The 27,202-nt window shown below is 40.6% G+C and overlaps 1 protein-coding gene across 2 annotated transcripts in view; it reads left to right on the forward strand.

The window, feature by feature from the left end:
• Nucleotides 1-27,202, forward strand: part of Ca-Ma2d (Ca[2+] channel Muscle-specific alpha2/delta subunit) — a 95,782-nt gene that overhangs the window by 60,886 nt on the left and 7,694 nt on the right. For both annotated transcript variants that reach the window (XR_010949452.1, XM_067765240.1), the window contains exons 4-11: nt 17,042-17,556; nt 17,622-17,981; nt 18,049-18,219; nt 23,753-23,830; nt 23,899-24,275; nt 24,335-24,486; nt 24,588-25,093; nt 26,874-27,116. Coding sequence is in view for 1 of the 2 variants with exons in the window: in XM_067765240.1 (XP_067621341.1) it covers nt 17,042-17,556; nt 17,622-17,981; nt 18,049-18,219; nt 23,753-23,830; nt 23,899-24,275; nt 24,335-24,486; nt 24,588-25,093; nt 26,874-27,116 (2,402 nt within the window). In the remaining variant the exon portion in view is untranslated. The remainder of the gene's footprint in view (nt 1-17,041; nt 17,557-17,621; nt 17,982-18,048; nt 18,220-23,752; nt 23,831-23,898; nt 24,276-24,334; nt 24,487-24,587; nt 25,094-26,873; nt 27,117-27,202) is intronic.

Below are 27,202 nucleotides of genomic sequence, written 5' to 3' on the forward strand. Positions count from 1 at the left end.
GAGAGAGAGGATTGGGGAAGTGGAATTATCTGGGGCATGGGACCGGTTAACTTGTTCACGGATGGGTCAAAGCTGGATGGAAAGGTTGGTGGGGGGGTCTTTTGTCAAGAGCTAAATTTAAGCCGCAAGTTTAAGTTGGCTGATCACTGCAGTGTTTTCCAAGCGGAAATTGCTGCGATTAAGGATGCGGTGGATGGAATGCTATCCAGTGCTACCGCGGTTAGGGAATTTAACATCTACTCTGATAGCCAAGCGGCTATCAAGGCCTTGAGCTCAACTACAGTGCGATCGAGGGTGGTCTGGGAGTGCCTGACCTCGCTTGCGATTGCATCGAATTATTTTACAATTAAGATTATCTGGGTCCCGGGCCATAGTGATATCCCGGGTAACTGTCAAGCGGATCTCTTAGCCCGCATCGGTACAACTGAACCGGATGAAGATGGCTGTAGGGATTTCGGGATCCCGCTGGCCACCTGTGGATTGCTCCTCCATAGCTGGGCCTCGAATCAGCTCAGCAAACGTTGGGCGGATACCACGTCTTGCAGGGTAGCAAGATCTTTCTGGCCAAAAGTGGATGGCAGGAGGTCTGCTGAAATAATTGGGTTCACTAAGGCTCACCTTTGACGGGGCACTGTCCCATGGGTATCCATGCGGTACGTCTCAATATACTGGAAACTCCATCCCGCTGCAGCTGTATGGAGGATGATGAAGTGGAATCACCAAATCACTTTATGCTTGATTGTCCAGCTTTTGCCAGAACTAGGCGAAAGTACTTCGGTCGCGACTCACTTGGATCTCCCGAGGATATATCCAAAGTTGAGATCGGTATCATTCGGAGCTTTATCGTTGCTACCCAACGATTCTCTAAGTAGCTAGATCTAAGTCACCGTTATTTTTGGTGTATGTGGTATCACAACGGACCTTCGTGTTGTCCAAGTGAGCTATCCTTATCAGGGCAGCTACCACCTAACCTATCCTATCCTAGGTAACCGCTGTGTTAGGTCAATAATTTGTATAATATTGTAATATGATTGAGCTGTTAAAAATGTATTGCATAGGAGATCATGATGCGTAATGCCGCAAAATGTATTGCATAGGTGGGCATAGACGCTTAATGATACACCATCCGCCTTAGAAAAAGAGGATTATATAATTGTTTTGTGAACAATTGTATAAGACTCTTTGTTTGCATTTAGATGATTTTTATATTTTATTGTAACTTAATATTGTATTGAAAGAGTTTTTGGATTTAATTTCTGATTTGCTGACCTTCATACTTTTATTATTTGCATCTTACATATATTTTTTATACTCAGTTGAGCAGAGCTCACAGAGTATATTAACTTTGATTGGATAACGGTTGGTTGTACAGATATAAAGGAATCGAGATAGATATAGACTTCCATATATCAAAATCATCAGTATCGAAAAAAAATTCGATTGAGCCATGTCCGTCCGTCTGTCCGTCCGTCTGTCCGTTAACACGATAACTTAAGTAAATGAGGTATCTTGATGAAATTTGGTATGTAGGTTCCTGGGCACTCATCTCAGATCGGTATTTAAAATGAACGATATCGGACAATAACCACGCCCACTTTTTCGATATCGAAAATTTCGAAAAATCGAAAAAGTGCGATAATTCATTACCAAATACGGATTAAGCGATGAAACTTGGTAGGTGAGTTGAACTTATGACGCAGAATAGAAAAATAGTAAAATTTTGGACAATGGGCGTGGCGCCGCCCACTTTTAAAGGAAGGTAATTTAGAAGCTTTGCAAGCTGTAATTTGGCAGTCGTTGAAGATATCATGATGAAATTTGGCATATATGTCTGCTTAATAAAAATTAGCAAAATCGGAGAACGACCACGTCCACTTTTTAAAAAAAAATGTTTTTTAATTCAAATTTTAAAAGAAAAGTTAATATCTTTACCGTATGTACGTAAATTATGTCAACATTCAACTCCAGTAATGATATGGTGCAACAAAATACAAAAATAAAAGAAGATTTCAAAATGGGCGTGGGTCCGCCCTTTTTCATTTAATTTGTCTAGGATACTTTTAATGCCATAAGTCGAACAAAAATTTACCAATCCTTGTGAAATTTGGTAGAGGCTTAGATTCTAGGACGATAACTGTTTTCTGTGAAAAAGGGCGAAATCGGTTGAACCCAAGCCCAGTTTTAATACACAGTCGACTGCCTGTCCTTCCGCCCGGCCGTTAACACGAAAACTTGAGCAAAAGTCGATATATCTTTACTAAACTCAGTTCACGTACTTATTTGAACTCACTTTGTATTGGTGTAAAAAATGGCCGAAACCCGACTATGACCAAGCCCACTTTTTCGATATCGAAAATTACGAAAAATGAAAAAAATGCCATAATTATATACCAACTATGAAAAAAGGGATGAAACATGGTAATTGTATTGGTCTATTGACGCAAAATATAACTTTAGAAAAAAACTTGGTAAAATGAGTGTGACACCTACCATATTAAGTAGAAGAAAATGAAAAAGTTTTGCAGGGCGAAATCAAAAGGCCTTGGAATCTTGGAAGGAATACTGTTCGTGGTATTACATATATAAATAAATTACCGGTACCCGACCGATGACGGTCTGGATCACCCTGGTCCACATTTTGGTCGATATCTCGAAAACGCCTTCACATATACAACTAAGGGCCACTCCCTTTTAAAATCCTCATTAATACCTTTAATTTGATACCCATATCGTACAAACACATTCTAGAGTCACCCCTGGTCCACGTTTATGGCGATATCTCGAAAAGGCTTCCACATATAGAACTAAGGCCCACTCCATTTTAAAATACTCATTAACACCTTTCATTTGATACCCATATCGTACAAAAAAATTTTAGAGTCACCCCTGGCCCACCTCTATGGCGATATCTCGAAAAGGCATCCACCTATAGAACTAAGGCCCACACTCTTTTAAAATACTCATTAACACCTTTCATTTGATACCCATATTGTACAAACGCATTCTAGAGTCGCCCCTGGTCCACGTTTATGGCGATATCCCGAAAAGGCGTCCACCCATAGAACTAAGGGCCACTCCCTTTTAAAACACTTTTTAACACCTTTCGTTTGATACCCATATTGTACAAGCGCATTCTAGAGTCAACCCTGGTCCACTTTAATAACGATATTCCGAAAAGGCGTCCACCTATAGAACTAAGGCCCACTCCCTTATAAAATACTCATTAACACCTTTCATTTGATACCCATATAGTACAAACAAATTCTAGAGTCACCTTTGGTCCACCTTTATGGCGATATCCCGAAAAGGCGTCCACATATAGAACTAAGGCCCACACCCTCTTAAAATACTCATTAACACCTTTCACTTGATACTCATATCGTCCAAACCAATTCTAGAGTCACCCCTGGTCCATCTTTATGGCGATATCTCGAAAAGGCGTCCATCTATAGAACTTGGGCCCACGCCCTTTTAAAATACTCATTAACACCTTTCACTTGATACTCATATCGTACAAACCAATTCTAGAGTCACCCCTGGTCCATCTTTATGGCGATATCTCGAAAAGGCGTCCACCTATAGAACTAAGGCCCACTCCGTTTTAAAATACTCATTAACACCTTTCATTTGATACCCATATAGTACAAACAAATTCTAGAGTCATCTCTGGTTCACCTTTATGGCGATATCTCGAAAAGGCGTTCACATATACAACTAAGGCCCACGCCCTCTTAAAATACTCATTAACACCTTTCACTTGATACTCATATCGTCCAAACCAATTCTAGAGTCACCCGTGGTCCATCTTTATGGCGATATCTCGAAAAGGCGTCCATCTATAGAACTTGCGCCCACGCCCTTTTAAAATACTCATTAATACCTTTCACTTGATACCCATATCGTACAAAATAAATTCTAGAGTCACCCCTGGTCCACGTTTATGGCGATATCCCGAAAAGGCGTCCACCCATAGAACTAAGGCCCACTCCCTTTTAAAACACTTATTAACACCTTTCGTTTGATACCCATATTGTACAAGCGCATTCTAGAGTCAACCCTGGTCCACTTTTATAACGATATTCCGAAAAGGCGGCCACCTATAGAACTAAGGCCCACTCCCTTTTAAAATACTTATTAACACCTTTCATTTGATACCCATATAGTACAAACAAATTCTAGAGTCACCTCTGGTGCACCTTTATGGCGATATCTCGAAAAGGCGTCCACCTATAGAACTTAGGCCCACTCCCTTTTAAAATTATTATTAACAAATTTCATTTGATACCCATATTGTACAAAAAAATTCTAGAGTCAGGCCTGGTCCACTTGTATGGCGATATCCCTTAATGGCGTCCATCTATAGAACTATGGCCCTTTTCCTCTTAAAATACTCTTTAATACCTTCCATTTGATACACATGTCATACAAACACATTCCAGGCTTACTCTAGGTTCTGTTTACAACACGGTGATTTTCCCTTACTTTGTCTCCACAGCTCTCAACTGAGTATGTAATGTTCGGTTACACCCGAACTTAGCCTTCCTTACTTGTTTTTTTTTTTTGTTTTTGTACAAGTCCCTTTTTTTCAAAATTTTAAATTTTTAGATTCTAAATGTGTCGACCCATCTAAAATCCGCTTGTTTTTAGAAGCTTTTATTAATTAATCGGGTAAATTGGAATGATTATTTGTTTTAAATTAACAAAAGATATTTTAAATGGGCTTAAGTCTATTCTTATGGACTATTATTTCTTTTGTTTTGTTTGTACTATCTCTATTTCCTATACTATTAGGTATTAACGTATAATTATTATTTTTTTCTATACTTTTTACTTTATAACTTTCTTTGTATTGTAACGAATGTTAGCAGCACTGAGCGATGCTATCGTCTCTAAGCCGATGCTAAGCAGTGACGTGAATGCACATCAATAATTCAATCATTATGTATCTACATAAACGAAACAATAACTGCGTCTACATATATGTACCATGTACGTATACGAGCAGCGGAGAGTCAATGCACAAACACATGCATATATCTTATCTGAGTTGTCACAAGAGAGAGCAATAATTTGTGCACGTAGTTGTGGCTGGCGATTTTGTAGCTGAAACTAACTAGTAAGTTCTGGAAATCGAAGAGCCTAGAAGTATGCAGCGTAAACTATAAAAGCGGCAGGCGAGTAAGAAGTAATTCAATTTGATTTGAATTGTCAAGCAGTTTCGATTAAGCGCTATCTAGCGAGCTATAGCAGTATTATTTTGAATAGTAGAGTTACATTTGAGCTATCAATCAGTTTGGTTATTAAGCAAGCTATTCGTTGCAAAGTATAAGTGTTATTGTGAAGTACTTTAATAAAGGCCATTTTTCATTACTCAATATTGGAGTTATTTATTCAACAGTTTAGTGATACGAACTTAGCAAAAGGGCAAATAAGAGGATTTGCAGCAAATTCGTTACAATTGGTGTCAGAAGAGGAATTGTTGAATAAATTCCGAAGATTGGGAATACAACTTGGACATGGCAAAGTTCAGTGAATTGAAGATTCAGCAACTGAAAAAGGAGTTGGAGAACCGTGGATTAAATACAACCGGCAATAAGATCGAACTTCAAGCACGGCTACAAGAGGTAATGTAGTCGCAAGGAATTGATGTGGACGAGTTTGTCTTTTATCCTGATGGGGACGAAACAACAACAAAAATTGAAGAGAAAAACGAAACATCGCAGACAGTTACGAGCACAGACTTGAATATGATATTGGCTGCAATAACTGCTCAAACATCGACAGTGGCATCTCAGCTGGAATCGCAGGAGACACGTTTAACATCCAAGATGGAAGAACAGAAAACATATATGGCATCACAATTGGAAGAGCAGAAGACATATATGACATCCCAACTGGAAGAGCAAAAGACATATATGGCATCCCAACTGGAATCACAAGAGACACGTATCTCAGAGATATCGTCAGAAATAACATCTAAAATTGAAGCACAAGACGCACGAATATCGGAAATGTCGGCACAAATTTCAGCACAGGTATCATCGCAGATCTCTGCAAAACTCGAAGCGCGCATGGACGAGAAAATAACGCAGTTTGAAGAAAAATTCGAGGCAGAGGTGGATGCTTTGAGAGGTCGTATACAGGAGTTGCAACTAAACCGCCCAGCTGTTTCAGCAAGCAATCCAAAGGTAAAAACACCATCATTTGACGGTTCTGTTCCTTTCCAAGTCTTCAAGCTACAGTTTGAGAAGACCGCAGCAGTGAACAACTGGAATGCGGAAGATAAAGTTGCTGCACTGTTCGTGGCATTGAAGGGGCCAGCAGCGGAAATCCTACAGATGATTCCCGAAGGAGAGCGAAACAGTTATGAAGCATTGATGGCTGCTGTAGAACGACGTTATGGAAGCGAGCATAGAAAACAGATATTCCAAATTGAGTTGCAAAGCCGCCACCAAAGAGCGAATGAGACTTTGCAGGAGTTTGCCTCGGATGTTGAAAGGTTGGCACATTTGGCAAATGTGGACGCCCCCGTGGAGTGCACCGAGAGGGTAAAAATCCAGAGTTTTATAAATGGCATACGGGACGTAGAAACGAAGCGAGCGACATATGCAAACCCAAAACCCACATTCGCAGAAACGGTATTCTATGCACTGACTCAATAAACAGCGTCGCTATTGAGTAAACCAGCATACAAAGCTCATCGTGTGGAAGTGGAAAGACCAGATTGGGTAGACACAATTTTGGAAGCACTGAAAGGATCGCAAAAGCGGAGTGAAAAAGTTATCAAGTGCTTCAAATGCGGGAAGTCCGGTCACATTGCACGTCATTGCGATCTTGGTCCTAATAGTTCCAACAATGTGGGTGGCCGTAAACGCAAAGCTGGAGGAGATGAGCAAGAGCGAGTAAGAGGTAGAGATCGAGAACTAGATCCAGCTATTGAATGCCCTGTGATATCTGTGTTGCAAATTGGTAGAAAATCGAGGAGTCTTACCGTCAGAGGGAATGTGGATGGCAAAGAACATGTACTGACTGTAGATACGGGCGCATCTCATTCCTTGTTCCGATCTGACTTGGTCAAAAGGAGAGTAAAACCATTAGCTGGAGCAAGGTTGCGTACGGTCACAGGCGAGTATAACCAAGTACAGGGAGAAGTGATATATGAAGTCCTAATTGGGAAGGTCATGGTTCTACACAAATTTGTTGTGGCGGAGATTGTTGATGAAGTTATATTGGGAGTGGATTTCTTGGTTGACCATGACATCAAGATCGATATGCATAGAAGGGTGATGCGTTATGAGAACCAAGATGTGCCACTTAACTTTAGTTTGGAAAAAGGGTTCAGCAGTAATCGGGTACTGGTGGAGAAGACTCGACGAAGGCCACGAAATTCAAAGGTAAAGGTTGATGGAACAAATGGGCCAAACAAATCAAAGCCGAAGGTACCTGTGAGCGAAACACTGGTATTGAAAAGCCCTAACGGACGTACTAAAACGAAGAAAGAATGCAAGGGTGGTTTCAAGCCAAGGCACACTACTGTTGTGAAGCGTCGGAACGATACTGATTATGCAAAGCAAATCCGTCCAGCGCAAGCTCTGCGAAGTAGTTCTTCATTGGCCGAACAACAGAGTGCGAAGGAACGATCCAGAATAATGAGTAGTAAGATGGAACACAGGTATGAAAAGGAAAATAATTCGGAAGGTTTCCGGGAGGGAGATTTGGTACTGCTATACAACCCTCACCGGCGGAAAGGTGTTCCATCCAAATATTGCTGCAGTTGGGAAGGCCCGTACAGAGTTGTGAGGACGATCAGTGATGTCATCTGCCGCATACAAGCAATTGGGAAATCACGAAATAGAAGAGTGGTACATTTGGCGATGCTAGCAGCGTTTAGATCGAGAGATTTGTCTGATCGGGACGATCAGACTTAGGTGGAGGGCAGTGTAACGAATGTTAGCAGCACTGAGCGATGCTATCGTCTCTAAGCCGATGCTAAGCAGTGACGTGAATGCACATCAATAATTCAATCATTATGTATCTACATAAACGAAACAATAACTGCGTCTACATATATGTACCATGTACGTATACGAGCAGCGGAGAGTCAATGCACAAACACATGCATATATCTTATCTGAGTTGTCACAAGAGAGAGCAATAATTTGTGCACGTAGTTGTGGCTGGCGATTTTGTAGCTGAAACTAACTAGTAAGTTCTGGAAATCGAAGAGCCTAGAAGTATGCAGCGTAAACTATAAAAGCGGCAGGCGAGTAAGAAGTAATTCAATTTGATTTGAATTGTCAAGCAGTTTCGATTAAGCGCTATCTAGCGAGCTATAGCAGTATTATTTTGAATAGTAGAGTTACATTTGAGCTATCAATCAGTTTGGTTATTAAGCAAGCTATTCGTTGCAAAGTATAAGTGTTATTGTGAAGTACTTTAATAAAGGCCATTTTTCATTACTCAATATTGGAGTTATTTATTCAACAGTTTAGTGATACGAACTTAGCAAAAGGGCAAATAAGAGGATTTGCAGCAAATTCGTTACAATTGGTGTCAGAAGAGGAATTGTTGAATAAATTCCGAAGATTGGGAATACAACTTGGACATGGCAAAGTTCAGTGAATTGAAGATTCAGCAACTGAAAAAGGAGTTGGAGAACCGTGGATTAAATACAACCGGCAATAAGATCGAACTTCAAGCACGGCTACAAGAGGTAATGTAGTCGCAAGGAATTGATGTGGACGAGTTTGTCTTTTATCCTGATGGGGACGAAACAACAACAAAAATTGAAGAGAAAAACGAAACATCGCAGACAGTTACGAGCACAGACTTGAATATGATATTGGCTGCAATAACTGCTCAAACATCGACAGTGGCATCTCAGCTGGAATCGCAGGAGACACGTTTAACATCCAAGATGGAAGAACAGAAAACATATATGGCATCACAATTGGAAGAGCAGAAGACATATATGGCATCCCAACTGGAAGAGCAAAAGACATATATGGCATCCCAACTGGAATCACAAGAGACACGTATCTCAGAGATATCGTCAGAAATAACATCTAAAATTGAAGCACAAGACGCACGAATATCGGAAATGTCGGCACAAATTTCAGCACAGGTATCATCGCAGATCTCTGCAAAACTCGAAGCGCGTATGGACGAGAAAATAACGCAGTTTGAAGAAAAATTCGAGGCAGAGGTGGATGCTTTGAGAGGTCGTATACAGGAGTTGCAACTAAACCGCCCAGCTGTTTCAGCAAGCAATCCAAAGGTAAAAACACCATCATTTGACGGTTCTGTTCCTTTCCAAGTCTTCAAGCTACAGTTTGAGAAGACCGCAGCAGTGAACAACTGGAATGCGGAAGATAAAGTTGCTGCACTGTTCGTGGCATTGAAGGGGCCAGCAGCGGAAATCCTACAGATGATTCCCGAAGGAGAGCGAAACAGTTATGAAGCATTGATGGCTGCTGTAGAACGACGTTATGGAAGCGAGCATAGAAAACAGATATTCCAAATTGAGTTGCAAAGCCGCCACCAAAGAGCGAATGAGACTTTGCAGGAGTTTGCCTCGGATGTTGAAAGGTTGGCACATTTGGCAAATGTGGACGCCCCCGTGGAGTGCACCGAGAGGGTAAAAATCCAGAGTTTTATAAATGGCATACGGGACGTAGAAACGAAGCGAGCGACATATGCAAACCCAAAACCCACATTCGCAGAAACGGTATTCTATGCACTGACTCAATAAACAGCGTCGCTATTGAGTAAACCAGCATACAAAGCTCATCGTGTGGAAGTGGAAAGACCAGATTGGGTAGACACAATTTTGGAAGCACTGAAAGGATCGCAAAAGCGGAGTGAAAAAGTTATCAAGTGCTTCAAATGCGGGAAGTCCGGTCACATTGCACGTCATTGCGATCTTGGTCCTAATAGTTCCAACAATGTGGGTGGCCGTAAACGCAAAGCTGGAGGAGATGAGCAAGAGCGAGTAAGAGGTAGAGATCGAGAACTAGATCCAGCTATTGAATGCCCTGTGATATCTGTGTTGCAAATTGGTAGAAAATCGAGGAGTCTTACCGTCAGAGGGAATGTGGATGGCAAAGAACATGTACTGACTGTAGATACGGGCGCATCTCATTCCTTGTTCCGATCTGACTTGGTCAAAAGGAGAGTAAAACCATTACCTGGAGCAAGGTTGCGTACGGTCACAGGCGAGTATAACCAAGTACAGGGAGAAGTGATATATGAAGTCCTAATTGGGAAGGTCATGGTTCTACACAAATTTGTTGTGGCGGAGATTGTTGATGAAGTTATATTGGGAGTGGATTTCTTGGTTGACCATGACATCAAGATCGATATGCATAGAAGGGTGATGCGTTATGAGAACCAAGATGTGCCACTTAACTTTAGTTTGGAAAAAGGGTTCAGCAGTAATCGGGTACTGGTGGAGAAGACTCGACGAAGGCCACGAAATTCAAAGGTAAAGGTTGATGGAACAAATGGGCCAAACAAATCAAAGCCGAAGGTACCTGTGAGCGAAACACTGGTATTGAAAAGCCCTAACGGACGTACTAAAACGAAGAAAGAATGCAAGGGTGGTTTCAAGCCAAGGCACACTACTGTTGTGAAGCGTCGGAACGATACTGATTATGCAAAGCAAATCCGTCCAGCGCAAGCTCTGCGAAGTAGTTCTTCATTGGCCGAACAACAGAGTGCGAAGGAACGATCCAGAATAATGAGTAGTAAGATGGAACACAGGTATGACAAGGAAAATAATTCGGAAGGTTTCCGGGAGGGAGATTTGGTACTGCTATACAACCCTCACCGGCGGAAAGGTGTTCCATCCAAATATTGCTGCAGTTGGGAAGGCCCGTACAGAGTTGTGAGGACGATCAGTGATGTCATCTGCCGCATACAAGCAATTGGGAAATCACGAAATAGAAGAGTGGTACATTTGGCGATGCTAGCAGCGTTTAGATCGAGAGATTTGTCTGATCGGGACGATCAGACTTAGGTGGAGGGCAGTGTAACGAATGTTAGCAGCACTGAGCGATGCTATCGTCTCTAAGCCGATGCTAAGCAGTGACGTGAATGCACATCAATAATTCAATCATTATGTATCTACATAAACGAAACAATAACTGCGTCTACATATATGTACCATGTACGTATACGAGCAGCGGAGAGTCAATGCACAAACACATGCATATATCTTATCTGAGTTGTCACAAGAGAGAGCAATAATTTGTGCACGTAGTTGTGGCTGGCGATTTTGTAGCCGAAACTAGTAAGTTCTGGAAATCGAAGAACCTAGAAGTATGCAGCGTAAACTATAAAAGCGGGGCAGGCGAGTAAGAAGTAATTCAGTTTGATTTGAATTGTCAAGCAGTTTCGATTAAGACGCTATCTAGCGAGTCATAGCAGTATTATTTTGAAAGTAGAGTTTCATTTGAGCTATCAATCAGTTTGGTTGTTAAGCCAGCTAGTTGCAAAGTATAAGTGTTATTGTGAAGTACTTTAATAAAGGCCATTTTTCATTATTCAATATTGGAGTTATTTATTCAACAGTTTAGTGATACGAACTTAGCAAAAGGGCAAATAAGAGGATTTGCTGCAAATTCGTTACAGTATTTATTATCTAGCTTTTGGCTAGCTTCTTCTCTTACTAATACTAAATCTCCTAATTTTATTTCCTTACTGGTGCTACTTTTGTCGTAAGTGACTTTTTGTTTTTCTTTAGCTTCTTTCACTAATTTTCTAGCTCTTTGTTGTGCTATTTGAAGCCTATATTTAATTTCCTTATCATATGCCTCGTGATTATATACTGGACTTATTTTATTCTCGTTTCGTACATCGGGGGATTTTTCGCAAATATAAGCTCGTAAGGGCAATATCCGTGTACGGTCGATGGGGTCGTGTTGTAGCAGTACGCGAAATATTTTAGGTATTCATCCCAATCATCTTTGTCACTGGATATGTATGAACGTACATATTCATTAAACGTTCTATGACTACGCTCTACAGTGCCCAAAGTTTGATGATGGTATGGTGTTGAGTTTTTGTGCTCAACTTTTAGCAATTTGCACAGCTCTACGAATAATTTATTTTTGTATTCGGTTCCCATATCTATTAGGATTGTTTTTATGGGACCATAAATCAAAAGGAAATGCTCGAATATAGCTTTAGCAACTGTTATCGCATGTTTGCTCAGGACTGGGATTGTTACCAAGTATTTTGTGAGATCGCATATAATGGTAACTGCGTATTCGTTTCCGTTTATTGACCTTGGCAATGGTCCGACCGTATCGATCTGTACTATATCGAAAGCCCTAGGAGGTGTCTCCGTTATTGTCATTGGCTCTTTTATATGCTTATTTGTTTTATTCTTCTTACAGTGGATGCAGTTATTTACGTATTTCTTTATGTCACCTCGCATATTTTTCCAGCAATAGCTTTGTTTGATTTTCTTTATCATGCGATTTATTCCTGGTTGGCCACCACTAATAGGACCGTCATGATATTTCTGCAGAATTTCTCTAATTTTCCCGGGACTAGTCACGTACACAACCTCTGGGGTTAGTGCAATTGTTAATTTTTTGAGAACCCTATTTCCTAATTCAATAAATTTGCCTACTTGAGTATAATTACTTTTAAACAATTTGTCCCCTAAGGACAACTGTATCTTTTCAAGTCCTAAATTGGCGGCTTCTTTTTCGAGCCTGACAAAGAATTGTCCTAAGTCAATTTTATCATCTACAATTAGGTTGCTTGTATTTATAGTGCTACGAATTTTCTTTCCCTTTTTGAAATATAATTTCGGGGGATTGTAAACGAGCCTGACATGTCTTTTTACTTCAAATTTATTTAGCGCTTCATATATTTTGGGGTTCTCAGTGTGACTTTCTTGAATTTTAGCATTATTTTTTTATATTCTTAGCTGTTGATCTAGTTGAGACTTTCATTATTTTGCATGCTTCCACTGACATTTCTTTTAAATTTGTTATGTTAATGCGAGACAATGCGTCCGCGATATGATTTTCTTTTCCAGCAACATACTCCACTTCGAAATCATACTCCTCTAAGTCAAGCCTTATTCGTGTTAACTTAGATGAAGGGCTTTTCATCGAGAAAAGGTATGTTAAGGGGCGATGGTCGGTTTTAATTTTCAATTTTCTGCCATAAACGTATGGTCTGAAGAAGGTTATGGCCCAATGGATTGCTGCTAGTTCTTTTTCTATTGTAGCTTTATTTGTTTCGCCTTTTGTGAAGGATCTAGAAGCGTAAGCAATTGGTAACTGTTTGCCGTCATGTTCTTGGCTAAGGACTGCTCCGCAAGCATACCCACTAGCGTCTGTTTGTTATGCAGAATTCTTTATTGAAGTCGGGGTATTGCAAAAGTTTTGGGCTGATTAATGCTTCCTTTAAATAGACAAAAGCTTTTTGACATTCTTCTGTCCAGTCGAAGGAAATTTTCTTTTTGCAAAGCCTAGTTAATTTTCTTGAGTATTCTGCGAAATTCGGTACAAATCTTCTGTAATAATTGCAGAACGCTACGAATCTTTTAATTTCATCTGCTGTTTTTGGTGTTGGGTAATTTTGAACTGTTTCAAATTTGCTTGGGTCGGGTAGTATTCCCTCGCTTGTGCATTTATGTCCTAAATAAGCTACCTCTTCGCTGAAGAATAGGCATTTATCTGGATGCAATTTTAAGTTGTATTTCCTACAAGTAGAGAAAACATCTCTTAAGTTTTTCAGCATGTGTTTTTCTGAACACCCTAGTACAACTAAATCATCCATATATAGAAATGCTTGTGATGGTTTGAGGCCTGCAAATGCCAGTGTCATCTTTCTTTGGAATGAGTTTGGTGCTACTTTTAATCCATAGGGTAGTCTTTTAAATCTATATGTACCATTTTCTGCTGTGAACGAGGTTATATCTCTAGAATTTTGGTGTAATTCTATTTGGTGGAAACCTGACATAAGGTCAAGGCATGAAAAATATTTTGCTCTTCCAAGTTGGTCTAAAATATCGTCAATTCTTGGAAGTGGGAATTTATCCGCTGCTAGTTTTTTGTTTACTTATATGTAGTCAACTACCAGTCTCCATCTTTTTTCAGTATTACCTGGTAGTGATTTTTTAGGTACTAGTAAAATTGGGCTGTTATACTCTGATATTGAGGGTTCTATAATGTCATCTTCTATCAATTTATAAACCTGTTTGCTTATTTCCCCTTTTTGTGTCTCGGGCAATCTATAGTTTTTTATGTATACTGGTGTGTCATCTTTCATGTGTAATTTTTGCTTATAAAAATTATTAGAGAAAATTGGTTCTGTTTCCAGTGCAAATATATCTATGAATTCTGTGCAAAATGAGGTTAGTGTGAATTGACAAATTCTGGGAAATTTTTAGCTAATCTTTTTAATTTTTCTGTGTTATTACTCTGTTTAGTGTGTGTGTTTGTTTTAATTAAATTGTAGTCATCTAAATTTTCAGTATGTATTTTGTAATTTTGAATAGTTGTGTTTTTATGTGTGGTGTTTATAATTCTGACAAAAGTTTGTGATTGTGTTCGCTATGAAAATGCCTTCAGATAATTGTTGATGTGGTATGAAGATGGTTTTATTATCAGTGTTTACTGTTACTTCTCTAATGAATTCAGATCTAGCAGGGATCGTAATTGTGTTAGCAGACAGGTAATTTGTTAGGTACATTGTGATTGTTTGGGGAAAGTCATATGGTCTTAGGATTAGTTCATCCTCTGTTTTGCCATAATCTAGAATACAATTATATTTCTTTATAAAGTCCAAACCTATAATTCCATCGCACGGTATTGGAAAGTCGTCTTCTACGACGTGAAATTTATGATAAATTAGAAGGTCATCGCCTTTTAAATCAGCTTTAATTGTGCCTAATGTACTGGTTATACCCTGACCAATGCCCTTTAAGTCTGTTATTTGTTCTGTATTTATTTTTGTATGATTAAGTACTTGATTCCTTTTAATTATGGAGATATCTGCTCCTGTGTCTACTAAAAAATTTGAAATTGAGTTATTTAATGATGTTTTTGTAGATATATAACTATTTAAGTGTAAATTTAGTACACATATTTTCCTATCTACTGATTTTGAAGTGGAGTTTCTTGGTTTTCCTGCTGGGTACAATTTCGCACGTTGCGCGTCTGATTGTACTGTCTGTTGTCATTTTGGGTTTGTGCTCCTCTTTGGGCATTATTATTTGTTCTCGAATCATTATTGTATCTCGACTGTGGTCTAAATCTTCTGCCTCGGTAATTCCCATAGTTGTTACTTCGGTAACCTCCACGGAAATTACTTCGATATTGATTTTGTTGCCGGATATTTAAAATTGTGTTCGAGCTGCCTGTGATTTCCGTGCAGCTGTTTGTGAATTTTGAAATAGCGTCGTTCATTGTTGTGAACGTTCCCGCTTGCATAAAAATGTATTGCATAGGTGGGCATAGACGCTTAATGCTACAGTGACAAGATGAAAGCCAGATACGATAAAGCAATTAATTCGGAAGGTTTTCAGGAAGGAGATTTGGTGCTGTTATACAACCCACAACGTAAAAAAGGTTTGTCCCCGAAATTGCAGTGTAATTGTGAAGGCCCATACAAAGTTGTAAAACGGGTCAACGATGTAGTGTGCCGCATACAAACCATCGGTGAACCACGAACCAAAATGTAAGTGGTCCATTTGGAAAGGCTGGCAACGTTTAGATCGGCAGATTTGTCTAATCGGGACGATCAGACTTAGGTGGAGGGCAGTGTTACGAATATTAGCAAAACTAAGGGGTGCTGCTATCTCTAAGCCGATGCTAAACAGTGATATCATGCACATCCATAGATCAATCATTATGTATCTACATAAACCAAACAATAATTGCGTCTACACATATGTACTATGTACGTATACGAGCAGCGGAGAATCAATGCACAAACACATGCATATATCTGAGATACTCCTGAAAGTATGCAATGAGAGAAGCTATAAAATCGCGCAATTGTAGTTACAGCTGAGAAGTTTGAGAGCTGATGGCTTCTGGAAGCGCTTAGAAGATGCGAACGTTGAAATCAGAGAGTATAAAAGGCAGCAAATGGAGATACGCTGGAATTCAGTTTGAGTTGAGCTATCAAGCAGTTTCGATTAAGACGCTATCTAGCGAGCCATAGCAGTATTATTTTGAAAGTAGAGTTTCATTTGAGCTATCAATCAGTTTGGTTGTTAAGCCAGCTAGTTGCAAAGTATAAGTGTTATTGTGAAGTTCTTTAATAAAGGCCAAAGTTTCTTATCTGAACAATCGTTTGTGGGGATATATACTATATATACGACCGATCTCATCCATTTTTCAGGCAACAATATGTGCAATATACGAAATTATATGGTGAAGTTTGAAGCTTCAATCTGTTAAATTGAGTAAGATATGACAAAAATCTTCTTTTTCTGAAAAATGTATGAAAGATGTATGGAGGATATATGCTATAGTGGTCCGATCCCGCCGGTTCCGACAAATGTCTAATCGGACGACCAAATACACCCGCTCACTAAATTTTATCAAGATATCTCAAAAAGTGAGGGACTAGTTTGCATACAAACAGACAGACGGACAGACGAACATGGCTAAATCAACTCAGCTCTTCATCCTGATTATTTCGGTATACTTAATGGTGGGTCTATCTATTTTCCTTTAAGGACTTACAATTTTGGGTTTCGTGAAATTAATATACCATTTCATTTTCATGAAAGGTATAAAAAGTTAGATTTTTTACCAAAATATTATCGGAAAATATCGATTTGTTATCTAAAAGTTATTGGTTTGATATCGAAAAAAAAATCAATTTGTTTTCGATTTTTTTAACGAAAAATATTAGTTTTTTAACTAAAAAATATAATGAGTTTTAGATATCTTTTGAGCATATGGAACTCGCGTGGTTGAATATGGACACTTAAATTTTTTTATTTTATTATTATTTTTTTTTTTTTCAAAACAGTAATATAAAATTTTATTTCAACCCTCCTCAGGTGAAGAAGTGCTAAAGACAATTATGTGGTCCGAGACCCTGGATGAAGTTTTCCGGCAAAACTATCAATCAGATCCTGCGCTCTCATGGCAATATTTTGGCTCCGATAAAGGCATACTACGTCACTTTCCTGGCCTACAATGGCAACAGTATGGCGACAAAGAGAATGCTGATACCTATGATTGTCGTAAACGTTCATGGTATATTGAAACTGCCACCTGCTCTAAGGATATTGTCATATTATTAGACAATTCTGGCTCGATGTTCGGTTTCCGGAATCATGTGGCCAAATTTACAATACGCAGCATTTTGGATACTTTTTCGAATAATGATTTTTTTACAATTTTTAACTATTCAGCGACTGTCGACGATATAATACCTTGCTTTAAAGATGCTCTAGTACAAGCAACACCCGAAAATATTAATGCTTTCAATGATGCCATCGAGCAGATACATCCTGACGGTTATGCGAATTTGTCAGTGGCGTATGAAAAAGCATTTCAACTGCTGAAAAAGGTACATACTTCATCGCTGAGTATTGACTAAACTCTCTGACTCTATTCTCCTCTTTCTATATGCAGTACTACATTGATCGTCGTTGCAATGAGACTTCAACCTGCAATCAAGCCATTATGGTCGTCACTGATGGTGTGGCTGGCAATACCACCGAAATTTTCGAAAAATACAATTGGGGTACGGGCGAAAATGGCACTTTAAATATGAACATACGCATTTTTACATATTTACTGGGGAAGGAGGTGACAAAAGTACGTGAAATACAATGGATGGCTTGCTTGAATCGTGGCTACTATTCGCATGTGCAGACATTAGATGAGGTACATGAGGAGGTGCTGAAATATGTTGATGTGATAGCTACACCATTGGTGCTGCAAAACAAAGAACACCCACCGACATGGACGCATTCGTTTACCGATCGAACGGTTGGTTAACGGGATATGAAGTCTTTTGGATATTTATAATACCTTTTTTTGTCGTTTTTTCTTTTAGTATGAGCCGCGCGAAAACGATACCGGCACTCGTCTTATGATTGCAGTGGGTGTGCCCGCCTTTGATCGTACCTATCTTGAAGAGAACTCTACCAGACGCGCGCGTCTACTGGGGGTAGCAGGCACAGATGTACCTGTTGAGGACATTGATAAACTGACGTTGCCTTATAAGGTGAATTGAGCTGTTATGGATTTATCTTTTTGCTTTTTAGAAAACTACCGAATTATTACTGATAGGAAATTTAGTATCGAAGCATAACAGTGAGTAGGCACTCGGTTTCCACTCGGAACGCGGTTGGTACGTGCTTTATTGCTGGCAACAAAAACTCGTGAACAAAAACCTCTGCTGGGGTTCTCTAAAACGCGGTTGGCTCTCGTCATGATGGACATATCCTTAAATCCAACCATGAAACCTTTCTGAAAGAGAAATCAGCAAATCAAAGCAGATTTCGGCCTTAAACCCGTCTCAGTAAATTTTTGTCTTTGGACATCGTAACTTGCAATCTGATTATATTAGATTCAAATGGTCGGCCAATAAAGATCTCACATAGACTGAATGTGTCCATAGTGTTACCAGAATTTGTTTGACGACCACACGGAGATCCAAAGACCGTAAGGGACTTGAGGCCTCACAATTCTACGAGTTGGTCCACAGCAAGTGCGTTTGTGTTTATTTCAGAATTTTTTCCTGGCCATATCCTTTGCAAATTCATTACCTTCAATATCGCTTTGAACAGGGACCCAGCAAATGTAGATATTAAGATTCCCTAAGGACGTCATCGAGGCCCGACACCTCTGCTCGACCTATCCAACTTTATCACGTTGGATTCTAATGCCTTTAGGACGGCTTGGCTTTTGACAAAGACCGCTACACCGGTGATCGCACTGTTCTGGAGCAGTCTAGCTGCTCTCGCTATGGCATAGATCTCCGTGTGGAGGACATTGCAGAAGTTTTCGATCCGTCTGTGTAGATTATAATGCCAGTACTGTCTAGGCTTTTCTCACATTCCTCCCTCGAAGCATATCTTATGTAAAAACCTGGAACAATCTCTGAATAAGTCATCGTTTCCTCAGTTTAACTTATCAACGATTTCATCTCTTCTTGGCATACTATAACCTCCTCCACCTTCGCTTTGCATTGCAGCTTTTGAGATGTGACTTTTGTCAACGCGGCTATTTATATCACTATCCTGGGACTTTACCTTCTTCTTTCGACTTTTAAAATCACAATACTTCTTCTTTCCGAAATGAGTTCCTCCGTCTTAAGTTAACCGAGCCAAGCGCTAGCTCTCGCGTTCAGTTGGGTCGACTACAGCTCCCAAGTCTGGACAATTGTGAATGCTACCCGGTGTTGCCAGAGAGCCTTCTTCCTTGTTGTTGTTGTAGTATTAACAGTGCTTCGCCCCATCCAAAAGATGCGATGACTGGCAAATTGTCATCAAAATCCTCCAACGGGAGTCCGAGGAAACTGGCTGTTTCAACAGGGGTGGACCATAGGGAGACGGGTGTTAGAGGCGTAGTTTCCACATTACAATTGAAAAGATTGTTGGTGTCATGTGGGGACACATCACATGCAGGACATGCATTACGTATGTCGGGGTTGATTCTGGACAAGTAAGAGTTTAACTTGTTACAGTATCCAGAACGAAGATGAGCCAGGGTGACTCGTGTTTCCCTTGCTAGTGTGCTTTCTTCTTCTGCAAGGGTGGGATATTGCATATTAATAACGGGGTTCACCGGACGCGTTCTGACAAAAGCGTTTACTGATTCTGTGTGGATTTGGCTAAGGGCCTGCATATGCTTGCCTGGAGCAAACGGCTGTGTTGGCAGGTGCGGGGTCTCGTCATAGTGCTTTAGGAGACGTTCCCTAATCCCCGTGGAGGCGGTGCTAAATCAAGCAGTTGTTTGCTAGGATGTCCTGGTTTGTGACAATTAAGCAAGAACTGTTTGTTCAGCATTTCGTTGTGCTCTTTAATATTGAGCTATTTGGCCTCACTATGTAGATGGTGTTCGGGAGTCATAAGGAGACATACGGTGGCAGTTCTGATTGCAGCATTTTGACAGGCCTGTAGCGTTTTCCAGTGTGTATTTTCAAGACCAGGCGACCAGACTGGTGACGCGTAGCTCATGAGCGGCCGGCCGATTGCTTTGTACGTGGTTAGCAACGTTTCTTTATCTTTTCCCCATGTGCTGCCGGGAAGCGACTTGAGGATTTTTTTGCGACTTTGTGCTTTAGAAACAATATCGGTGACATGAGCCTTAAAAGTTAGAGTATTATCGAACGTTACCCCTACGATCTTTGGGTGACTGACAGTCGGTCAGTCACTGTGACATCTGTTCCTTCCACGTCGTAAACAGGGTGGCCGTGGATTTTGTCGGGATAATACCAAGTTGCGCGAGGTGAAGAAACCGGAAAGATCGGGGAAATAGCTGTTTATTTTAGAAACTAATTCATCAACTGAAGGGTCAGGTCCTGTAGCCATAATCGTGCAGTCGTCAGCATAGGAAATGATTGTGACTCCTTCTGGTGGGGAAGGGAGCTTTGATACGTGAAAATTAAACAGAAGCGGGGATAGGACACCGCCCTGTTCCCCTGTTTAATTTTTCTAGGTTTAGAAATTTCGTTCCAAAATTCAACTGACGCCTGCGGTCCATCTTTTTAGACAAGCGGGAATGTGTGAGCCTTCTATGTCTTGGAGTTGCGTGCCGTGGTTGACTGCGTCAAAAGCTTTTGACAGGTCAAGTGCCACGAGCACCGTCCTATGATGGGGTTTTTGTTGATTTAATCCGTAATTTATCTTAGTGTTAATGGCATTGAGAGCGGTGGTGGTGCTGTGCATTTTACAGAAGCCATGTTGGTGCGTGGCTATGGGAAGATTTGTCGTGAAATGAAGGAGCAATACGGTTTCCAATGTCTTAGCTACTGACGAAAGAAGTGATATCGGTCGATAAGACTGCCTTCGTTAGCTGGTTTGCCAGGCTTTAGTAGCGGGATTATCCTTGCTATTTTCCATTTTTCGGGAATAACGAAGGATTCCAGTGACAGGTTGAAAACATGTGGGAGGTATTTTATTCCATCATCGCCAAGGTGTTTAAGCATTGGCATGGCTATTCCGTCGGGGCCTATCGACTTGGAGGGCTTTGCCTTACGGATGGGTGCTTTAACCTCTGTGGGGGTGATGGTAATGAGTGGGACGTCGTGTTTATCTTTATGGGCTCGTCTGTTAGCACGACGTCTGGCTTTGTCTACAGAAGAATGCATTATGAATTGTCGGCAAAAGCCGCTCGCCCATTTCTTTGAATCAGATAAAGTTTTATCACCGAAGGCTATAGATACTTGATCACTGTGTTTAGTTGGATTAGACAAGGATTTGACGGTTGACCACAATTTACAAACACCTGCAGAGATGTTGCAGTTCTTTAGATGATCCTCCTATTTGGTACGTTTATTTTCATTTACCAGCCGCATGATATACAAATTAATACTCCTAATAAGGGGGATTCAAGGGGTTGTGTAGCGCAATATATAGCTTCTCCAACCCAATTGTCAACCTCACCTTCGAGCGGCGAATTCCGTTTCACTAACAGACGAGGCTCTGGCGACCCCAAGCTCCTCATGGAACTTGGGGGTGGGGAGGGAGGGATGGCCTGAAGGTTTAATGTGGCCATATAAATCGTTCCCGAGATGGTCGGGCCAGCACCTTAATGGTGCTGTGTTACCGGAGCGTATCGGATCTGTATCCGACAAAGGACCATCACATCGATAACACTCCCAAAGCCTTCGGGGAGTAACTAATCGCTACAACAACAACAACAACAACTCCTAATAAGGGGGCTCTAGGGTTGAGGTCACGTTCTCTTGCTAAATTTGCGGCTTCGGCCAGGAAATGCGGTATGATTTCAGGTATTTTACTGGCCGGGATGAAGCGTGCAGAAGCTGAAGCGATGACCTTGCGGAACGCACGCTCGCCCTGCCGGACATCGGTCGGATCGGGAAGAGCAGCAAAAGATTGGTTTGTAAAGGTTGTGTAGTCTTTCCAAGTAGTTTTCTTAAAATTAATGAAAGTCCGCTTTTCAGAGGTGATAAAATTGGCAGGTCGTTCAACTGAAAGGAGTATGGGCAGGTGATCAGAAGCTAAAGTAAGGATCGTTTGCCATTCAACGCAATTTATGAGCCCTGCACTGACGATTGAGATGTCAGGTGAGCTGTGGCGATTACCTGCAATTCTGGTGACGGCATCGCCGTTTATCGTGCAGAAAGTCGTATTGTGTATTTGCTCTGCTAGCTGCCTGCCTCTGCTGTCGACTGGCAAGCTGGAATGCCAGAGATCATGGTGAGCGTTGAAATCGCCAAGGATAAGACGGTTTTCGCCACAGAGTAGCGTACTGATATCAGGACGATAGCCACTTGTACAGCAGGTGGCAAGGGGAATAAAGATGTTAATTATTTCTAGGTCAACATCGTCTGACCGGATGGTTATGCCTTGACTTTCTAAGGTATTATTATGGTGTTAGGTTGAAATAGACTATATCTGTGAAGGTGGCATAGGCCAAGTCATGAACTGCATTGGACCGATGCCGCGATCGTAAATACTCGGAGCTGGCATACAGAACACACGGTGTGGGGGACAAGGAGTTGATGACTCCCTCTTACGCGAGTACGAGTGTCGGAAAGGCAGGGGAGGGACGGGTGTACAAGCTGGTGCTCGGTATTGCAGCTATCCATGCTACGTAGATTGTAGTGATGGGTTGTAGCGGTGCTTTAGGTGGAAGCGCCGTTTGGCGGAGATACGTTTGAGAGTGAACCGCGGGACGTCCTTGGATGTGAACAGCAGCGAGCCACAGGTATGGAGCAGTCCAGCTGCAAGGAGCTGCTCCGAGGATAACAATTTGTGAGAGGGACGCAACAAATTAAATGGGGTTACACTGAAATGACAGCCCTTGGTAGGGAAAAAAATCCCGAGTCGCTCCGGTACGAAGAACCGGCTGCCGTGGGAAGCGCTGCCTTCTATCTTCTCTGTCTCATTCGCTTTGCAACTTTATTTCTTTGTGTGGGCTCGCAGATTGCAAGTCGAGCTCACTGATTCCATGTTTCGCTCGCTATTCAGGTAAGAATTATTGCTTATAGTGATAGGCTTGCCATTATGTCTTTCTCTCGCCGTTTTTATTTTCGTTCAACGTTTTGAGGTTAATTATCTTGGCCGTGCGACAAACTGCCCGTCAAGGTGAACTCAGCGGTCAAATCTTAAATATGGAAAAAGATTATTGTCTGCAGCATCCTCCCTTGCTGTAGTAAGGCCATCGGCACTTCCTGATGCGAACCGTTATCGAAGAAGTCCAATTCTAATACAGTGTGAATTTGACGACATTAACGAGGTGGCTAATAGAAAGTTCATAACTTGGGCGAAGGATGGCTGTTATCATGCATCTTTGCAAAGATCTGGCATATTTCGGCTCATCATTTACCATAGTAAAATGTCTATAGTTCGAGATTTCTAGTCATGTCTATTGAGCCACCAAGACTCCGTGGAAGATAATGTATATATGCACCCAAAATGCTAGCAAAGATGATGGGCCCTACCTCGCTTCCCAATATCAACCATGAATTTCTATCTGCTCCACAAGCTATAAAGTTCCCGACTTTAAGTTTATGTTGAGAATTCATTTAATTTAAACGAAACTTATGTTTAATACCTTCTTTGTAGTTAGGAGTAAATGGCTACTCATTTGTGGTCTCCAACAACGGTTATATGATATTACATCCAGATTTACGTCCAATTACCGTGAGTACAACTCATACCGTTAATCATTAAGAGATCACGCACAAATTTCAATGATTTCCTCCTTTCAGAAATCCGGGAAACTCAATCCAAACTACAACAGCATAGACTTCACCGAAGTGGAACACCTTTACGAAGATTCAGATCCACGCAAACCTGGCGAGTCTATACTCCAACTGCGTAGCGCTATGGTACAGTATCAAGCGGGTGAATTCAAGGATATAAGCGTCAAGTTTCATTATGACAACATGCGTCGGGTATCTGAAGAAAAGCAGGACTACTTCTTTGCTCCACTGCCGAATACTCCATTTTCACTGGGTATTGTCTTACCGAGCGAGTATGGTAAAACGTGGATAAAAGTAGGTGAGGAGGTGCTAAAGAACAAGCATATGAAAGTGAATATATCGGACTACTTCGTGGGCGATAACTGGAAAGTGCATCCTAGCTGGTAGGTTGACGCCTGATAGTTAAGAAAGGCACTGAAGGTTTATTTTCTATTTCTTTCAGGGTTTATTGTAAATATCACTATCTAGAAGGACATGAATTCAAAAAACCAGAAGAAGAGTTACGACACTTTCTGGCTAAAATGATGCAAGATGACTGGAAGTGGTCCGAGCAGTATGAGTTGGATGACTCCGATAAGGATGACAAAGATGAAGGTTAGTTAATTTTGTCTCTTTCACTCTCCATTTTTCTTGCTCTCATTCTTGCCTCCTTTTGCCATTCTTTTCTTTTCTCTCTCACTCTCTCTCTCTCTCAGTGAATTGTGGACGCATCACACTCAACGAGGATGCCTACTACTGCAACAAGGAACTCGTTCATCTGCTCATCTTTGATGCCAAAGTTACAAACTCTAGTTATGGCGAGTGGAAATTTGCTAATAAAGATGAACAACATTTGATTGAGAGTTTTGGTGCTACACTACGCTTTGTTGCCACTATGAGCGGTTTAACGCGTTGGCAATTTATTTACGGAGAGGTGGAAGTAGAAAATGATCAGGAGTTTGGTGATTATCATACCACAGCCATCGACGAGACATGGTATAAAAGCGCCATTCTTCAACATCATCAAGAACGCACCGAGAGCTTCGTATATATGGTTAAACATGCAAGCGATCCAGCGGAGGATAGTGAATTGAAAGTGAGCGCATCGCATGCAATATTTCCACGAGATGGTGGTAAGGAAGCGCCAGCTTGCGTAGTGGGATTTCAATTTTCACATGCGCGTATGATGGATCGATTTTTTAATATAACATCGGTAGACAATGTAAGTTTCAGGCGGCTCAAGGTGTCGCCAGTTATCCTACAGCATGGCAGAGCTCATAATATTTTATGCCATTTATTTTGGTGGGTCCTATGAACAGGCCGATAAATTTTTAATTCAGCTCCCGTTTTTACACAGGACTAAGCTTCCCACCGGTAAAGTTTTCTGGACGCTCTATTAATATGTGTTTTATAGCTCAGAGACCTTACATTCCAGTCCCGTGACTACTCTAACTCCAAGACTAGTCCCGCCTCAGTATTCCATCTGGGACAGTTCCGATAGTCATCTGAATCCCCTCTCTGTATTCTTCTGAAGATCTCTGAAGAACTTGAGACATGCAGGGCAAGGTAAAGCTTACCGCCATTTTCCTTCCAGAGATGCCAAAAAAAAAGAATCTTTACTCGCCCACCAGAGACTCTCCGCAGTCTATTATAGCCTCACTCAGCTGTCTTGGCTGCCAGATACCTTAATGGGCTCTTCATTCGGAAACCTGGTACTAAATATAGCTTTTCTCAACGCATTACCAAATTTCATCTCTGTAGCTTTAAACGTTCTCGAGATATCGCTACTGAAAGTCGACGCAAAGCTTTTTTAAAAGGCTTGTGCTGCATAAGTAGGCGTTGCCACGCCCGTTTTTAAATTTGTTAAATATGTGTTAATAGTCGTCCTTACGAGATAGTTCCTCTAATATTTTAGCATTTTAGTTTTACGGAGATATCACGTTAGATGTATCTTAAAACGTGTTTTTTAAATTTTTACACAAATGCGGGCGTGGTCATCAACCGAGTATCGTAATTATATCCAGAGGCGATCATCTATAAATAAAGAAGGCACATACCGAATTTAGTCACTGTATCTTTAACCGTTTTCTAGATATCGCTACCGATCGAACCCTCTTTCAAAGTGTAGTGTTGTAGTTTTTTTTTGCATATCTAGTCAGCATTATACAGGGAACTTATGTGAAAATATTTGCTAGTGAACTATCGAAAATATATATTTATTGGAAATATTTGGTACATTAAAAGGGGCTGTGATTAAGTTCCGATTATATCCCTTTTTTGTTGTGAGTATGGCTCTTAGGACTGATAGACCGAAGGATGAACGGATAAGACATGCTCACTTAATTTTTTCAGTTGAGTCTACCAATCTGTCGGTAGTTTTTCAAGTCTCCCTGAGATATTGAGTAAAATAGTCCACTGTCATCTTCACGGATGGCTGCAAACTAGATGACTAGGTGAGCATTGAGTATCTCGTCGAAGGCAGCCCAGCAATGTTAGCACATTTTAGGCTGAACTAACGGCCATAGGAAGAAACCTAATACACAGCTCGGTCTGCTAAAGAACATTTATCTTTCTTCTTCTACGTTTCTTCCGCCTGAGCCTCATTCATCAGTTGTAGTTTCTTCCAACTTTTTGAGGTGCTGTCGGAGAGACAGCCCAGAAAAAAACTTTTTTCCGAGCAATAAGAAAAAATCAAAAATTAACTTTTATCAAATATAAAATACTCAAAATACAGTTTTTATTTTCCGAGTGAAATAAAAAAAGGGATATGGTAACTGTTATTTTTCGAGTGAAATAAAAAACTCGTAAGATAACTCTTATTTTCCGACCGAAATAAGATACTCAAAAAGTTTAATAAAAAGCTGATAAGATAACTGTTATTTTCTGAGTAAAATAAAAAACTCATAAGATAACTGTTATTTTCCGAGCGAAAAATAAAACTCAAAAAATAATTATAACGAAGTAGCTTTTATAATAAACTTCATACCTCTTCTTTTTTTCAGTGTAATGGTTGCATAAAAACCTGCGCAAGCGACGAAATCGAATGCTATGTCATCGACAATAATGCGTACATTATTATTGCACAAAATGTAAATCACACTGGTAAATTTTTTGGTGAATATCAAGGTGATGTTATGGAGGCAATGACGGAGAAGAAATTTTTCCAGGCCATCTCTGTGTACGACTATCAAGCACTGTGCCGTGAGGAAGTAGATGAATCCAATTATGCGCAATCGTTATTGCATGTGAGTAAAATTTAAAAAACCCACGACGCAATAAACCAGACAAGTGAAGTTAATATCACAAAAGGGGATTTTTTTGCGTGGGGTGG

This window comes from Eurosta solidaginis, chromosome 2 (genome assembly GCF_040869045.1).
Source record: "Eurosta solidaginis isolate ZX-2024a chromosome 2, ASM4086904v1, whole genome shotgun sequence".
NCBI classification, from domain to species: domain Eukaryota; kingdom Metazoa; phylum Arthropoda; class Insecta; order Diptera; family Tephritidae; genus Eurosta; species Eurosta solidaginis.